At 54.8% G+C, this 15982-nt stretch overlaps 1 protein-coding gene across 1 annotated transcript; it reads left to right on the top strand.

The window, feature by feature from the left end:
- The first annotated feature begins 815 nt into the window (after positions 1-815).
- On the top strand, positions 816-13644 carry LOC114483919 (phosphatidylinositol 4-kinase alpha-like). The gene is made up of 12 exons (XM_028480514.2): positions 816-983; positions 2508-2573; positions 4626-4722; positions 5814-6005; positions 6354-6454; positions 7015-7144; positions 7868-8000; positions 8983-9078; positions 9438-9621; positions 10036-10139; positions 11944-12112; positions 13528-13644. The coding sequence occupies exons 1-12, from the start codon at positions 960-962 to the stop codon at positions 13627-13629; spliced, it is 1398 nt and encodes a 465-aa protein (XP_028336315.2). The 5' UTR covers positions 816-959; the 3' UTR covers positions 13630-13644.
- Positions 13645-15982: the final 2338 nt, after the last annotated feature.

Genomic DNA, 15982 nt, shown 5'->3' with positions numbered 1-15982 from the left:
CACCCCAGTGAGAGGCAACCCTCCCCAAGGATTTGCAATCCAGCTTTTACTTCTTTTTTTGATTGAAATATAGTTGATTTATAATGTTGTATTAGTTTCTGATATATAGCACAGTGATTCAGTTATACATATATATTATATTCTTCTTCAGATTCTTTTCCATTATGGTTTATTACAGGATATTGACTGTAGTTCCCTGTGTTATTCAGTAGGACCTTGTTGTTTACCTATTTTATATAGAGTGATTTGTATCCGCTACTCCCAAATTCCTAATTTATCCCTCCTCCACCCCCTTTCCCCTTTAGTAACCGTAAGCTTGTTTTCTATGTCTGTGAGTCTGTTTCTGTTTTGTGAATAAGTTCATTTGTGTCATTTTTTTTTTAGATTCCACATATAAGTGGTATCATAACGATATTTGTCTTTGTCTGACTTACTTCACTTAGTAACTTAGTATGATGATCTCTAGGTCCATCCATGTTGCTGCAAATGGCATTATTTCATTCTTTTTTATGGCTGAGTAGTATTCCATTGTATGTGTACGTACCACATCTTCTTTATCCATTCATCTGTCAATGGACATTTAGGTTGTTTCCATGTCTTGGCTATTGTGAATAGTGCTGCTATGAACGTTGGGGTGCATGTATCTTTTTGTATTAGAATTTTCTCTGGATATATGCCCAGGAGTGGGATTGCTGAATCATATCAGCCTTTACTTCTTAATTAAAACATGGAATTTGATTATAAACAAAAGCAAAATCGATACCGTTGTTGGTTCTTGAGCAAGTATCTGGGTCTCATGCTCCCGCGACTGACTTTCTGGTTTTGCCCCATCAGCCTCTTACTTGCCTGATGGGAGTGCCCCGGAGCCCGACTACTACTTCTCCACCATCAGCTCCAGCTTCTCCGTTTCTCCTCTTTTCAATGGCATCACTTACAAGGAGTTCAGTATTCCGCTGGAGATGCTCCGGGAACTCGTAAACCTGGTAAGCATAGCCTTGATGGATAGATGGACCATGGGTATATCAACCAGTGGAATTGCTAGTTGTGTCAGCCTATATTTCACAGCACAGCTTGGTAGTCACAGTTTTCAGATTAAAGAGGGAAGGAGGGTCACATCCTCGGAGTTGCTGTGCAGCATGTTCTCATTTGTCCCTGCAGCCGCCACGTGGGGCGTGACCACGCATCCCCTTGTTAGAGGTGAGGAAGTTGGTGTCAAGTACCTTAAGGGCTAAGGGCAGGGCCCAGGCTCAGGCAGTGGTCCTACCCCAAGCGCACTTGCTCTTGCACTTGACCCAGCTCAGGGGCTGCTCTGTTTAGATTAATACAGAGCTAATGTTTCCTGTCTGGGGACCTTTGTGTGACCTTTGCAGTCGCATCAGAGATGCCATTGTCTGAGTCCTGGAGTGGCTGGGCCTGTGACCCACCCCTGAAGTTGCTGTGCTTGTACTGGGGTGCTGCATGGTGGGTTCGGGTGGGCCAGGACAGACTCCAAAGACAGGGCTTTCTGCTTTGGAATGAATGAGAGAGAAGGAGAAGGTCGGGGTGAGGCGGGGGCCGGGGGCGTGGCGCTTGCCTGTGAGGAGTGTGAACAGAAATGGCCCACAGGTGGTGGCTATGGGTGGAGAAGCAAGAAGATGGCCCAGTGTCGGCGGGCAGCGTGGAGCCAGGGTGAGCTGCTCAGTAGCCGGCTGTCCTGAGATCCCCCAGCTGGCCGCGCTGTCAGTGTCCCGATGGGACAGCAGCTCTTTAGGGTCATGTCAAGAGATTCCAGTTGAAGGCTGGATGTCTTGGGTCGTTCAGGGGAATTTGTTTTTCAGTATATTTTAACTTTCAAGGTTAGGTTTTCTTCTAAACCATTTTTAAATTTCTTCTCCTGGCACGTCGTTTATCATTATCCATATGTTTTAAAAATAACATTAAAGCACTGTAATGTGGTGGCAGTTTTCTCAGGCGGTTCTCGGTTGGCAGAACAGTTCTTCCTGTCCCGAGCACTGGTACAGAGTGGGGCCGGGGTTGGGGTGGCCAGTGCTCCTGTGAGGGATTCGCAGTGTGCGCTGCAGCGCCCGGAAGAGCCAGCGCCCTGGCCCGGGGAGGGGGCGTCGTTGGAACCTGGGGACCGGCTGTGACAGGGGTCTCGTCCGGGAGGGGCCTCGGGGGGGAACAGTCAGTCTTGCCTGGAGTCTCAGCGCTTTCGCTTCCTGGAAATGGAAACCTCATGTCCCCAGATTTGAGGGAGTTGGTTCCTTTTCTGTTTTTATTTCATTCCCATCTATGGTAAGAAAGAAGTTCTAGGCGATGGCAGGATTAGGGACATTTTGTGTGTGTATTGGAGCCTTGGGGCTCCAGTGATGAGCTCATTGTTGGCCTCTTATTTCCCTCCATTTTTCACCGTGAGCTTGTGTAGTGGTTTCATATGTCAGCACGATTTGTTCTTCAGTGGAATGAGCTGGCACTCCTGTCTCCCCCTGTGTGTGCCAGGTGCTCACGAGGTCTCGTTTCCCTTGCAGGTGAAGAAGATCGTTGAGGAGCCTGTTCTCAAGTCCCTGGACGCAGTCGTAGCCAGCGTGATGGAGGTATGTCCCTCTGAGGGCATCACACTGAGATCACCTGCCGGGCACACCTGTGTGGGGGGAGTGGGGAGGGTTTGCAGTGGGTGGGGTGGGGCCACTGGAGTGAGTGAGAGGCTCGCCCTGAGACTTCAGCGTACATTCCAGTGACGACAGCACACCTGCTGCCCAAGGGCTCGCCCTGTGCCTGGCTCCTTTAGATGTATCCCCTAACGGTGCCCCGTCCTGGCCCCTGAGCAGCGGTCAGGGTCTCTACTTCACAGGTGAAAGCAGAGGTTCGGGGAGGACTAACTGGTGCCCACGTCCCATGGTCAGCATGGGAGCTGGATTGCGGCCTGGGCCCCGACTCTGCTCCATTGTGGTCCTTGCCCCCACGGTGCCTGCAGAGCCACTGCCAAGGCTCAGTACACACCCCTCATCAGTCCAGGCACTGCAGGCCCTGGCTTGTGAGTGTGAGGGGTGTGTACTCAGGCATCTTCTATCCTTAGCATGTTCGGAACCAAGGCCCACAGCTTTATTTATAAAATCATTAAATGTCGCTGCTGGGAGGCCTCAAAGTCCCTGGGAACATTTGGGTCAGCCCCCTTTTGTCAGGGTCCAGAGAGATCACTGATTTCCAGGCTGATGACTGCTGTGGCCATGTGCTGGGCTCAGATTCCTTGTTAAGCCTGGCGTTCTTTCTCTCATCTGATTATAAGACATGCAGCGCCTGGCACCACCGGGCTCAGTTATGAAGCGGGAAGGGAACCACCAGGGACCTCCCTGTGCTGCAGGCCGCAGCTCCTGCCCTGCACGCGCTCCACCCCGCTGTCTGCGGGCATTAGGTGTGTGGCCGGTCACTTGCCAGCTGGTCTGCAGCCCTCCTGCCCGTGGGCCTGAGCTCTCACTGTGCTTGCTCTCAGAGGTGTCCTGGTGTCCTTTGTCGGTGTGGGGTCGTGTGACCCTGGGCAGACCAGGAGGCCAGGGCCGGAGCTGGGCTGGCAGGCGCAGCAGCCAGATGTGTTGGGCCCGAGTGCCATCTGTGGTGAAGAGCTGGCTTGGGTCCTGAGAGGAGAGGAATGCCAGGAACATGGGGCTCTGGGGCCCTTCTCCCCGCGGAACAGAGCAGTTTCTCATATTTTGTTTCATAATTTGGACATTAGTGTAAATGTCCATTTGAAGAAATGGTTTTGTGGCTAAAAAAAAGCTCTAACCCAAGTCACTGCAGGATAATCCTCCTCCTCATTCACCTTCACTGGCAGTGACCGTGCTTATTATGTGCCAAATGTGACTCCCTCTCCTTGAACCCATGGCACATCCGCTCTCAGCCAGGGAGATGGAGGCTGGCAGGGCCTTCATCACACAGCTCTGGGGCCCTGGGGCTGGGCTGCACTGCCCGGGTTCCTCCGTCCTGGCTCTGGGGTGGGACCCCCTGGTCACCTTAACCTCAGCCAGTGTCACGTCTGCCCTGCAGGGAGTCATGAGGACTGTGCCTGTAGAGCCATTCGCGCAGCGCCCTCTGATGGCACCGGTGCCCGTGGGACACGGCCTCCACCAGCCTCGCCCCGCAGGCCCCTTCCTGCTGTGGATTTGCCTCCGCATCCACCTTCCCCGCGCTTACCTGTGTCAGAATTTTTGTAAATCGTGCCTTTCCATTGCACTAGACTGAGTGTGCAGAAAAATTAACAGCATCTTACTCAACTCACTAGACCTCAGATGAATTTTTTTCCCCAGAAGAAAACTAGCATCACCTTTTAGATGAGATTGCTAAAGAAAATTTAAAGTGAATTTTAGTTAGAAAACGTAGGCTGAATCCGAAGGTGCCCAAGCTGTCATTTCTGTCACTGAGGGGGACAGGGTGCAATGTGGTCTTGTGGCCCTGTGGCTCCTGCACCCACACTCTCCTTGTTCAAAGATGCCCGGAGAGGGTGAGCCCTCAGTGAGAGGAGGTGGTCCGTCCTCCAGGGGCCCAGGGCTGCTCTCCGCAGGCGTCTCTGGGCAGTGTGAGCGTAGGAGGGAGGAGGGAGTCACTGCAGTGACCAGCGGTGCCAGTCACGCGTCCCATGCCTCTACCCGCAGGCCAACCCCAGCGCTGACCTCTACTACAGCGCGTTCAGCGACCCCCTCTATGTGGCCACATTCAAGATGCTGCGGGACACTCTGTACTACATGAAAGGTGAGGGTGGGGTCCTGCCCTTGTGCCAAGGCCACTTCACAGCGTCCGCAAGGAACGTAGACACGTTCCCGGGAGAAGCAGGTGATGAGGGACATGCACCTGTCGTCCTGCCCCCGGTGCTGCCAGCAGCACAGCCTCTTTGGTGGGTGTGTCTCCTCAACTGATGTCTGACATGGATGTGTGGGGTCGTCCTGATCCCCTGGTCAGGCATACAGTCTAATGTGTCTGCCTTACATGTTTCAAAACATTAAAAAAATGAGAAAACGAGGCAGTCGTGATCTTACAACTCAGAATAATTTGTCAGTAGCGGAGCTCACACACGGAGTTAGCAGTTCCTTCCACGCTCTCTTGTGTGTTTTAAACACAGTTTTCCTAGGCTCTTCCCTTAAGTTGCTGGATGTGCTTCATAAACAAAAGCTTTGATGACCACATGGTGTCCTGTGGGTGTCCCATAATCTCCTTAGCTGTTTTCCTGATCTGATTCAAAGCGCTGCTGGGACCTGAGCCTGGTTGGGGCCACCATGAGGGCTAGGTTCCCGAAAAGCAGCAGGTGCTGGCTGCTCGGCCTGACCCCGGAGCCTGCGGCTTCCCCTAGCCAGGCTGCTGCTGGCTTTCTCGGCCAGTCTGCCCTGTGCCTGTGTCGTCTCTCGGGTCTCCTGCACCGTCCAGGCTCGAGGACGAGAGCTGGGAGAGGCTGCAGACTGGGTGCCTTCCTGTACAGGGGGTCCTCCTCGGGCTGCATCCAGCTTTCCCACATCTGATAACTGACGCCTTTTTTAGAAAGTATCACAGGACTTTTCGTTAATCGGACCAGTCCTGGTGATGGCACTCCCCAGGTTGTGTCTCGTGTTCAGGTTTGAGTGTATTGACAGCTTAAAACAAAGCATGGCTCGCATTTCGCTGGGAGGTGACCATTCCAAGTGTCAGGTAGCGTGTGTGAAGGGCTGGCGTGCGTGCCCGTCCTGGCTCGCCCCAGCCTGCCTTCCTGGAAGCATGGTAGCCAGCAGCAGCGCCCTTTCCCTGGTATCTGTTGCAAGGGAAAGACCACGGCTGCTCACAGCCTGAATCTGTGCCCACTCTCCCTCCTGCAGACCTGCCCACCTCCTTTGTGAAGGAGGTCCATGACTTCGTGCTGGAGCAGTTCAACACCAGCCAGGGGGAGCTCCAGAAGATCCTGCACGATGTGGACCGGACCCACAGCGAGCTGAGCCCCCTGAAGCTGCGCTGCCAGGCCAGTGCCGCCTGCGTGGACCTCATGGTGTGGGCTGTGAAGGACGAGCAGGGTGGGTTCCCCGTGCCACCGCCTGGTGCGTCCTCTGCTTACGAGGAGAGAAGGGGGCTCAGGGCGGAAGATGGTGCTGGTCCAGGAAGGTGGGGATTTTGGGGGAGCCACGCTCAGGACACGGGACAGGGTGGGGGCTGGCAGCGGAGGGATAGCCCACCCCGCAGGATGGTGTCATCACAGCAGCAGGAAAGGAGCAGGGACGCCCGCCTCCGACACTTTGTGGTGGAGCCGCTTCTCAGAGTTAGTGAGCCCGGGGTTTAGTCACGTTCTTTTTTGACTGGTGAAGGAGTCTTTGTGACCATTGACTTTTACTAAAGGTCCATACCCTCCTCTGTTCTGAACTTAGGTGCAGAGAATCTGTGCATCAAGCTGTCTGAGAAGCTGCAGTCCAAGACATCCAGCAAGGTCATCATTGCTCACCTGCCCTTGCTCATCTGCTGTCTGCAGGTCAGTCTCACGGGCCCTGGTGAGGGTGGTTGGGGGCGCGGTGCTGACGCCCGTCAGCAGGACCTTCTTGCCGTGGCCAGGCTGTGGCGGGCACCAGCAGCAAGGTCTGAGCTGCTGCCTCTAGGAACTTGAACTAGAGTCTGCTGTGGACAAGTTCAGTGCTGGGAGGCCGCTGCTGACGGCCAGCAGGCTTTCTGCGAGTGGGTTCCAGGCACAGCCACGTCCTGCGTTGTGGAGGCTGCCCTGCATCTGCCGGGCGTTCCCAAGGCCTCGGACGCCAGCCTGCTGTGCCGAGACTCTGACCTTGTCCCAACCCCACTGACTTCACGTCTGCCGTTGTGTAAAAGTAATGCTTGGTGCCCTTTCTTCCCTAAGTTTATTCCAAAAGAGATGGACACACTTTTAACAGTGAATCTCGCCTTTGGGTGGAGAGAGTCCTGACCACTCCCTTTCTGTCTTTGTGCCCCATGGCCAGATGGCCCTTGGAAGTCTGATTGACTTGGTGTCTGAGGGGGTGGGCACCTCCCCCGCAGCCCCTGATGGCCCGCTGTGTGTTGCAGGGCCTGGGCCGACTGTGCGAGAGGTTCCCGGTGGTGGTGCACTCGGTGACGCCATCCCTGCGGGACTTCCTGGTTGTCCCGTCCCCCGTGCTGGTGAAGCTGTACAAGTGCCACAGTCAGTACCACACAGGTAACTGGCCGAGAGGCTGCCATCCCTGGGCTGCTCCTCCACCTTTTCCCCCCAAGTCTTCCCCTGCACAACCCCCTGGGGTGCCAGGCCTCCCTCCCGCTGCCACTGCCCCGCTCCAGGCCTGCTCTTTTTGGCACCTGCTCTCTCTGGGGCATCCTGCAGTGTGCGTCCCATGTCCCGACACCGGGCCTGGAGCTCTGTCCTCTCCCCTGCCACAGGCCCAGAACACGTCTGGCGACCGATGTTAATTAAGTACCCTGCTGTGCACTCGGGCGCTGAAGTGGTATCACCATGCTGCCCCCAGTCCCACCAAGGTGGGCGTTTTGTCCTCTCCCTTCAGGTGGAGAGACTCTGAGGGCCCTGCTCTCACACTTGCCCACCCTTCCCGCCTTCCTGCCCGTGAGCTGGATGCCCTCAGGCCATGCCCTTGCCTTTCTGCTGGGGCAGAGCTCCTAGGGGCCAGGACTGCTGAATCATTTCTTAAGACGTTGCTGTTTTATGTATTCATTGCTTTGTAACCTAAGTGTGCTTCCTTGATTTAAACATTTGTTTCATCCTTTCTGTTCTCTGACACTTTGGATTCTGAAATGCTTGGTGAAGTCTTTGTAAAGTGATTGCTTTTATAGCTAAAGATGATTACATTTGATTTTGGTTTTGAATTTCAAACACAGGTATGGAAAGTGACAGGCATAACCAGATACATATTTGAATTTTTACTTCCAGTTGCTGGCAATGATATAAAAATCAGCGTAACCAACGAGCATTCCGAGTCGACCCTGAATGTGGCGTCGGGGAAGAAGAGCCAGCCGTCCATGTACGAGCAGCTGCGGGACATAGCCATCGACAACGTCTGCAGGTGGGCGGCCTTGGGGGTTGGGGAGGACAGGGGCGGGGTGTCAGGCAGAGCCAGAGACGTTATTGTTCAGGGAAGCTTCTAAACCTGCACTGGATCCGAAAAGGGAGATTGCTACATGTTAAAGAAAAAAAAAAAATTTTCCTGCCTTTCTTTTTCTGATCATAAACGTAGTAAAAAACAGAGAAAATCTGTGATGTGTAGAAAAGTAGACAGAAAAGAATTATCCCTTAGCCCATCATCCAGAGTGATGACATGTGGTCCTGTTTCATCTTGTTTTCCGTGTGATTTTTGGTATAAGTGAGAGGTTTTAAGTGCCCGAGTGTCCCTTCGGCACCACCTCCATCTGTGTAAACTCTTGCTGTCCACACTTGGGGACCAGATACATTCTGATTTGCAGAAGACGTACCTCTCCTTGTCTGAGTCCTGGCGCCTCGCTCTCGGGGCTATAGGGCTGGAGCCCAACTACTCTGTCAGACTGTCTTCTCTGACTTTGTGGCCTGGGAGCCAAATGTGTGGGGAGCGAGAGATGCCTGTAAGATTTCATGTTCCTCAGGGCTGTTAGATTTCCCCTTCTAGAGCATAAGCATTTCTCCATACTATTAAAACCTTGATATGTAATTTTAACATTCCCTCAGCCACCGTGGGACCATCTGTCTTTCAAATCAGCTATTGTGACTTTTGTTGAGAAACGGAATTTTAAATTGGAATTGTCAGGAGTAGGACACCTTGAAGGAGACCGTTCTGGGCAAGATAATGAAGTTACTATTTTCAACTGAGATACTTGTCAAAGGGTGAAATCTACAGCTGTTCTTTGAATTCATTCTATGTAATGATGTTCATTCAGATTTCTGGGGAAAGAGTATTCAGAGCGGGTCTTTAAACCTTGCAGACTTGAGACAGGAAGAACTCAACCAAAATCAAACACAAAATGCTCATCTGGTTATTCCGATGCCTCATTCTGCTTGGCCTCCTCCTTGCTCAGGTGCCTGAAGGCTGGCTTGACTGTGGATGCAGTGATCGTGGAGGCCTTCCTGGCCAGCCTCTCCAACCGGCTCTATATCTCCCAGGAGAGTGACAAGTATGTCCTGTCCTGTCCCGGGGGTGGGGGCGGGGGCAGCCGGTCCTGTGCAGGCTCATGGGGCTGCTGGCATTCGCGTGTCTGCGCCGCTTTCTGGCACGGGATGACGTTGGGCATTGAGTCTGTCCCGCAATGTCTGCTGAAGCCCACCTTGGAATGTGCACCCTGGATACTGGGGGAAAAGACCTCTGTCTTCCCGCCTGGTGCTGGTGATTGCAGATCCCAGGCTGTCACTGTCAGATGGACGCTTCCTCTGAGAGACTGATGACCCTGGGGTCCAGGTCCTGGCTTCCGGCTTCATTTCCCTGCTGCATGCTGGAGCACCATTCCCAGGGCATGTCTGTCCTTCCCTCCTGTAGGGATGCTCACCTGATTCCGGACCACACCATCCGAGCCTTGGGCCACATCGCAGTGGCCCTGAGGGACACCCCAAAGGTCATGGAGCCGATCCTGCAGATCCTACAGCAGAAGTTCTGCCAGCCCCCCTCCCCCCTTGATGTGCTCATCATCGACCAGCTTGGCTGCTTGGTCATCACCGGAAACGTAAGCACGGCAAGGAACCCACTCTCCCTGGGCAAGCTTCGGGAAACTCCTTGATTCCCAGGAACGTAAAAATACAGATTAAACTTACCCTGCGGAAGAGTTAAATGCTCCCAATTTTCTTAACACCGAATGGTGAGATTTTTTTTCCAAGTAAAGGAGGATAGTGTAATGGTTCCAAGAGTGCCGGAGAAAGAGGTTTAAACTATTTTCTTGCCGATGTTAATAGAATAGAATGGAAATGGAACCTATTCCACTCTTGGTGTTTAAGTTGAGGTTTGCATAAACCTTTAGGAAGGGCTGGCCTTGATGCTATTTCAGGACCCACTGTCCCTGGTCCCCAGTGTGTCCCCTCTGGGTGTCCATGGAGGGCGCTCCCAGAGGAGAGGTGGTCACGTGTCCCTCACTCTTTTCCAGCAATACATTTACCAGGAGGTGTGGAATCTCTTCCAGCAGATCAGCGTGAAGGCCAGCTCTGTTGTGTACTCTGCTACCAAAGATTACAAGGACCACGGCTACAGGTAAGTCTTCCCAACCTCATTGTTGCTCTCGATCCTTTGAAAATGTGAGATGTGGGGACTTGTTTTTTAAATAAACATCTCTTCTTACAAAAACGCTACATGTTAGAAATACATGTACCCAGGCGGGAATGACCTGCACAGGGCTGCCCCTGAGCTAGCATCTCTGAGCTCCTCACCCAGTGGGCACAGCGCCCCCGGGTGACCGTGTGCTCACAGAGCAGCACCAGCCTTCTGCCCGTCGTCACCTTGGATGTCAGCATGGTGTCCATCAGGTGGCAGCACCGCAATCTGTCTGGCCAGCCCTAGGCCGCACATTAGGTAGTTTTCCAGTGTTTCTGCTGGTCGGTGCTGCATACCTGTGTGGTCTCGGATGCTCACCTCAGGGTGGATTCAGAGGGCAAGGGAGGAGACGTTGACAGCCTTGGTGTATGATGTTTGCGTGAGTCCTCGCCCTCCCCAGGGATGCCCCAAGGACGAGACGCATCCTCCTGTGTTTGGAGGATCTCATGGACTTGGTCAGATGAAGTCAGGAGGGTGGTGGGCAGGGCAGAGGTTCTCCTCTCCCCTCCTGACCACTCCACCCAGGGGAGGGGGTGGGAGTGCGGCTGTGTGACCTCAGGACATGCTCACCTTCTCTGTGCCTTAACTTCCTCACCAGCTGTGTGGGTGTATGAGGCCGTGTGTATGCATGTGACAGCTCTCAGCACAATGGCTGCTTCTCTGCCTTCTCACTGCCGCTCCCATGGGAGCCCCAGCCACTGGAATGCAGGAGTGGCCTTGGGGGGCCTCCAGCTCACCTCCCTCTCCTGTCTGTCCGTTCTGGTCTCCGTAGTGACACCGACACACAGACCAAAACCTCTTCCCCTTGCATCTTGCTCCCAGAGCGGCTCCTGCACCTCCTTGCCCCTCCCCTTCCTGTCTTTCCTTCTGACCTCTGACCCCGCCTCTGCCTCGCTGCTTGGCCCGTGCCATGTACGGGACTTACCAGTTCCTCATCTTCTGCCACATTTCCTTCCTAAAGCACTTTCTGACAGTGCCACCCACAGTGACTGGTCTCCCGCCAGAGGAGGCATCCACTGCCATCCGTTTCCCCCCTAGAGATTTGTCTGGGAAAGGGTGCCTTTTGTCCCGGCTGCCATTGCTCTGTGATTTCGGGGGCAGACAATGTGCTACGTGCTTCACAGGGACTGTTTGATTCCCCCACGCCCCGCGAGGAGGGAATTATTATCCTTGTTTACTCAGGAAGAAACTAGGCCTGAGCTACTTGGCGCAGCCCGGCTGCGGCAGCATCCAGCTGACCCGGCACTCAGAGCCCGGCCGCCCCGCTGGTGTGCAGTGTCAGCTTCCTATTCAGGGTTTACGTGGGGTGACGGGGTCGGGGCAGGTCGTCAGGACCACTGAGCACTTCCTGAGTGTCTGGTGTGAGCTGACCCTAACCTCAGCCCCAGGTGGAGGAGGAAGTGTTGTCAGAGTTTCCCGGGTGGTGGTGATGAAGGGAGACTAACTGGAGGGGAAGTGGGTCCCCTGGAAGTGCCGGGGAGCGACATGCCCGTTCTCAGCTGCGTGGCCACCTGGGCACTTGAAGGAAGTGTCCCGAGACCGTCAACACGCCCCAACGCGCAGGCTCCTGGAAGCTGAACAGCCCCTGGGCCCCCAACTTGTCTCGGGGGAGGTTGGGATCTCTTCCGCAGCCGCTGACTTTCCTTCAGGGCTTGTATCCTCTGGTGGCATTTCCCTCGCCTTGGGGGTCTTCGTTCACAGTACCGGGGGCCCGCACTGTGGCCGCGTCACTTCTCTCCCACAGGCACTGCTCGCTGGCTGTGATCAATGCCCTGGCCAACATCGCGGCCAACATCCAGGACGAGCACCTGGTGGACGAGCTGCTCATGAACCTGCTGGAGCTGTTTGTGCAGCTGGGGCTGGAGGGCAAGCGGGCCAGCGAGAGGGCCAGCGAGAAGGGGCCCGCCCTGAAGGTAGGCCTCAGCCCCGGGCACCACCTTGAAACCCGTGCTTTCTCCCTTTACCTGGTGATGTCAGGAACGGGGGACTGGTTCCTTCCCAGGGTGCTGGCGGGAGTGAACAGACAGACAAGGGGCTGCCCCTGCAGGCTTAGCAGGACAGGTACGGGAACGAAACGGGCGTCGGGTGGTCTCAAGGCCTCTCTGAGGTGGAAGCGAGTGAGCAGCAGCCTCGAGTGAAAGTCTCAGCTAGGAGGGAGGGGCTGGTGCAAACAGGGCCTGATACCCTTTGCCCTGCTCAGCCCTGCCTTGCTCCCTGCCACAGCAGGCTGGGCCACTGTTCCTCTTGTCTCCTGAGTGGGGCCCAGCTCCCCGTGCACAGGAGACGGGGGCTCAAGGGTGTTGGGGAGGCACCTGGAGCCCAAGGAGGCCGAGGCTGTACCCTGTTGAGGGCTCCAGGGCGCAGCTCCCCCCCGACCCCACCCCCGCCACTCTCACTGCATCTCCCGGGCTCAACACTCAGGTGTCCTGCTTCGTTTCTCGGCTGGGGTAGGGGCTCCCTGGGTGCCGAGCTGAGCTTGCCCATGCACCCACCCCCCACTGCAGTGACAGGCCAGGTGTCTGTGGGGCAGCAGTGGGGGGTGGGGTGGGGGGGTGTGGGGACTGGCCAACACACTGACCACCAAGAGCTGAGGACAGAGATCGAGAGCTGGGGGGACACCAGCTTAGGACTCTGTCCCCACCCCTGCACGGCCACGGGGCCTCAGCAAGCTGTCCCGACCCTGTTCATCCCTGAAGATGGAGCAGCCCTGCTGCATAGGCAGTCGCTGCCCTCATGGTCAACTGAGCGGCTGGACTTCCTGAGCCAGGCTGCTCCTCATGTGTCTGGCCAGGTGGCTGACTTTTTACTTAGTTATTTTTAAGTAACCCCCAAATTTTCCCAGACTTGGAAAGAACGTGTATTCATTATAGAAAAGATAGAGAAACCTGTAAATAGTAAAAATTTTTCTCCTCAGATACAATCGTTGTTAACCTTTTGACAGACTTTCTCCTAGGTGTTTTATGCAAATCTATTTATTTTATGTAGTTGGCACCGTGTGAGAACATACTTTCTTACATTTAACGTTTGATCTGGGCACTTTTTAAGGTGACAGTGCTTTTCAGAGTGCCGTCTCTGTAACAGCTTGTGTTATTTGTGCAGAGTTGTCACGGTTTATGTAATCCTTCTCCTGTTTGACATTCAAATTGTTTCCCTCTTTTGCTGTTAAGATTATGCATCTTTATACATGTTTCTTTGTATATCTTTTTCATTGTTTTGTGTAGATTAAGGAATTTCAGTTTTCATGACACTGTATCAGGTCTTTTTTTTTTTTTCCTTTTCAATGAAAGAAGCGCGGGCTCATCAGTGACTCAGTTCTGTTCTCCTCCAGGCCTCCAGCAGCGCGGGGAACCTGGGCGTCCTCATCCCTGTGATCGCTGTGGTGAGTACCTGCCCATTGGTGTCTCGGACTCAGGTACGGTGCTCGTGCTGAGTGCTGCCCAGAGACCTGCAGCAAGTTCCCTGAAAGGTGCTGTTCTGAGGCTGCAGGGATCCTGCAGCTGTGACTGCGTCTCAGAGCTTCCACGACTGCCCCGTGGGCGTGTGCCTGCTGTGGCCTCGCTGCCTCGCTATTTTTCTCCATGCTCGGCCGAACCCCTGGCCAGCTGACCAGGACCCTACTGCCCGTTCCTCGGGTGTGGGGGTCTGACTTAGGTTTTCCCTGAGCTCCCGCCAGCCTCAGGTGCCTCTGACCGTGGCCCGCCGGTGCTGCTTCCAACCCCACCCCCAATCCCCCATAGTGAGCCTGGGGCCTCTGGTTGGTGTCTGAGCTTTGGGGCTGCAGCCCTTGGTACCCTGTCGGGGGTGGCTCAGGCCTGTCTCTGCCGCAGTCAAGGGCCAGTGTCCGTCTTGTCCTGTCTCAGCCTGCGGCCACTTCTTCCCAAGTGGCCCTTACAGATGTTACTTTTCCTGGCCCAGGCGTTCCCAGCTGCCATACCTGAGCCAGGCCCGTGTCCGGCTTTGTTTCATTGGTGATTCTCGAGCTCCCACTTAGCCTGCCTTCTGCTTAAGCCCCTGCTTCCGCCTCTAGTTCTCCCTCTTTGTTCGAGTCTCGAGCATTTACGTGGGTGTCCCCGCACATGGAGGGGTTGACCTCCGGCTGCGCCCCTCGACCCAGGGGCGTCAAGGCCCGGTGGGTGGTTGGGGAGCCCTCGCCTATCTCTGCAGGGTGGTTTCGGTCCCTGCTTCTGTGGGCATTCGTCATTTGAGTCTGGGGACCGTTGGGGGTCCGGTGTCAGCCGGCCAAGGCGGATGGGAACCGGCAGCTAACTGGCTTATCGTTCTTGGCTCTGATAGTGAGACTGATAGTCGTGGGCTGTGTGTGTCCGGGGGCAGGGGGGGGGGTTCCGCCTCGGGCCACCCCCACCCTCTGCCTGTCCCCTCCTCCCTCCCCCGAAGGTGGCTGACTCATGGCTCAGCCGGGCTCCAGGACAGCATTCTCTCCCCAAGCGTGCTGCAGGGTTGGAGCTTGGGCTTGCCTCAGGCCTCCCACTTTCCCCGGGAGCCCTCCCACCTCTCCCTGCGGTCAGGACCCCCACAGCCCCTCAAGGGCCTGTGGGTTGCTGGGACCCTGACAGTTTACACCAGCACCCACGGGTCGGTTTCTAAAGACGTCATGGTTGACGTCAACTCGCGCGCGCACAGTGCATTGAGAAGCGCCACGAGGACACTTTGTTGGCCTGGAGGGAAGGGCGAGGGGCATGAAGCCCTTGGCCCGTGGAGGGCTCCATGGAGAGCAGATTTGGCAGACAGAGAGCACGCCCGGGGGGCCTCTCAAGTTAACGAGTTCTGGGATATTTGAGCCCCACAGTTCTCTGACCCGTATGTATGCCTGTGAGCTTGTAAGTGTGCTTGGTGGTTGTTGTTTGGAGTTTAATAAATGCACGGAAGAAATCTATAGGGGACACGTCGTGTTTTTGGGAAGCGATGACTTGTGGGTTTGGTTGGGGGCACACCAGTTTTAGGGTCACTGGGGCCGGGGTTGGACTCCTGGCCCTGCATGTGGGGTCCTGGGAGAGTGTCCCAGTCTCTCCGCACCTGTTCTGCCAGCAGAGTGTCTCAAAAAATGGGGTGACCCTCTGTGCGGCTGGCGCGTCAGGGAAGGCAGATATGTTAGCAGTGATAGGCTAGCACATGCTCACCTGAAACAGCGTGTCTCCTCCGATACGGTGACCTTTACAGGAACAGAATAAGTATCGTCGTGTCAACAAGTTAATGGTTATATTGTGGGGGAGGAAACAAATATTTGATTCTGTTGCTCAACACAGAGCCCAGACGCCATGGTTCTTGCCTCTGCTCTCTGGGTCTAGCCCTCACCCTAACCCTAGACCTTCTGGGAGAAACTAACTTCCATGGTTTTTTTGTTTGTTTGCTTGAATGTTTTATACTTCTTTTTAAAAATTTTTTATTTTAAAGAAAAAGATACTCTGTTTTGGATTTTTCGATGACACAGTGTCTTCAATGACTTAGTTGAGTGGACGTGCCTGTGGGTCTGGGCAGGAAGCATGGGTTTCTGCCCTAATGCAGCTGTTCCCTTATCAGTGATCTTGGGAGCCTGGGGTGGGGGCGCCAGCTCACATGGCCTCCGAGGCTCCTTCCTGCCTGCATTTGGTGGTCTTTGTCCTGTGACTCTGTGATCTCTTCAGAAATGTCACTGATTCCATTGCTTGAACCTACAGCTGGAGACATAGTTGCCCCGCTGTCACAAAGCGCGGAAAATGTCCGTGCACTCTGCTCGGCCGGGCATCCGGGCCACTTGCAGCTTGTGTGGCCTTGGACAGGTTATT

The sequence above is a fragment of the Physeter macrocephalus genome, chromosome 19 (assembly GCF_002837175.3).
Source record: "Physeter macrocephalus isolate SW-GA chromosome 19, ASM283717v5, whole genome shotgun sequence".
Taxonomy (NCBI): Eukaryota; Metazoa; Chordata; class Mammalia; order Artiodactyla; family Physeteridae; genus Physeter; species Physeter macrocephalus.
The sequence above is the reverse complement of the archived record's forward strand: the minus strand, read 5'-3'. Positions and strand labels throughout refer to the sequence as shown.

Coding starts and splice junctions, on each gene's coding strand:
- LOC114483919 (XM_028480514.2), top strand. CDS start 960: ATGCTCCGGGAACTCGTAAACCTG. Junction 984..2,507: donor TCCGGGAACTCGTAAACCTG/GTAAGCATAGCC, acceptor TTTCCCTTGCAG/GTGAAGAAGATCGTTGAGGA. Junction 2,574..4,625: donor TCGTAGCCAGCGTGATGGAG/GTATGTCCCTCT, acceptor CTCTACCCGCAG/GCCAACCCCAGCGCTGACCT.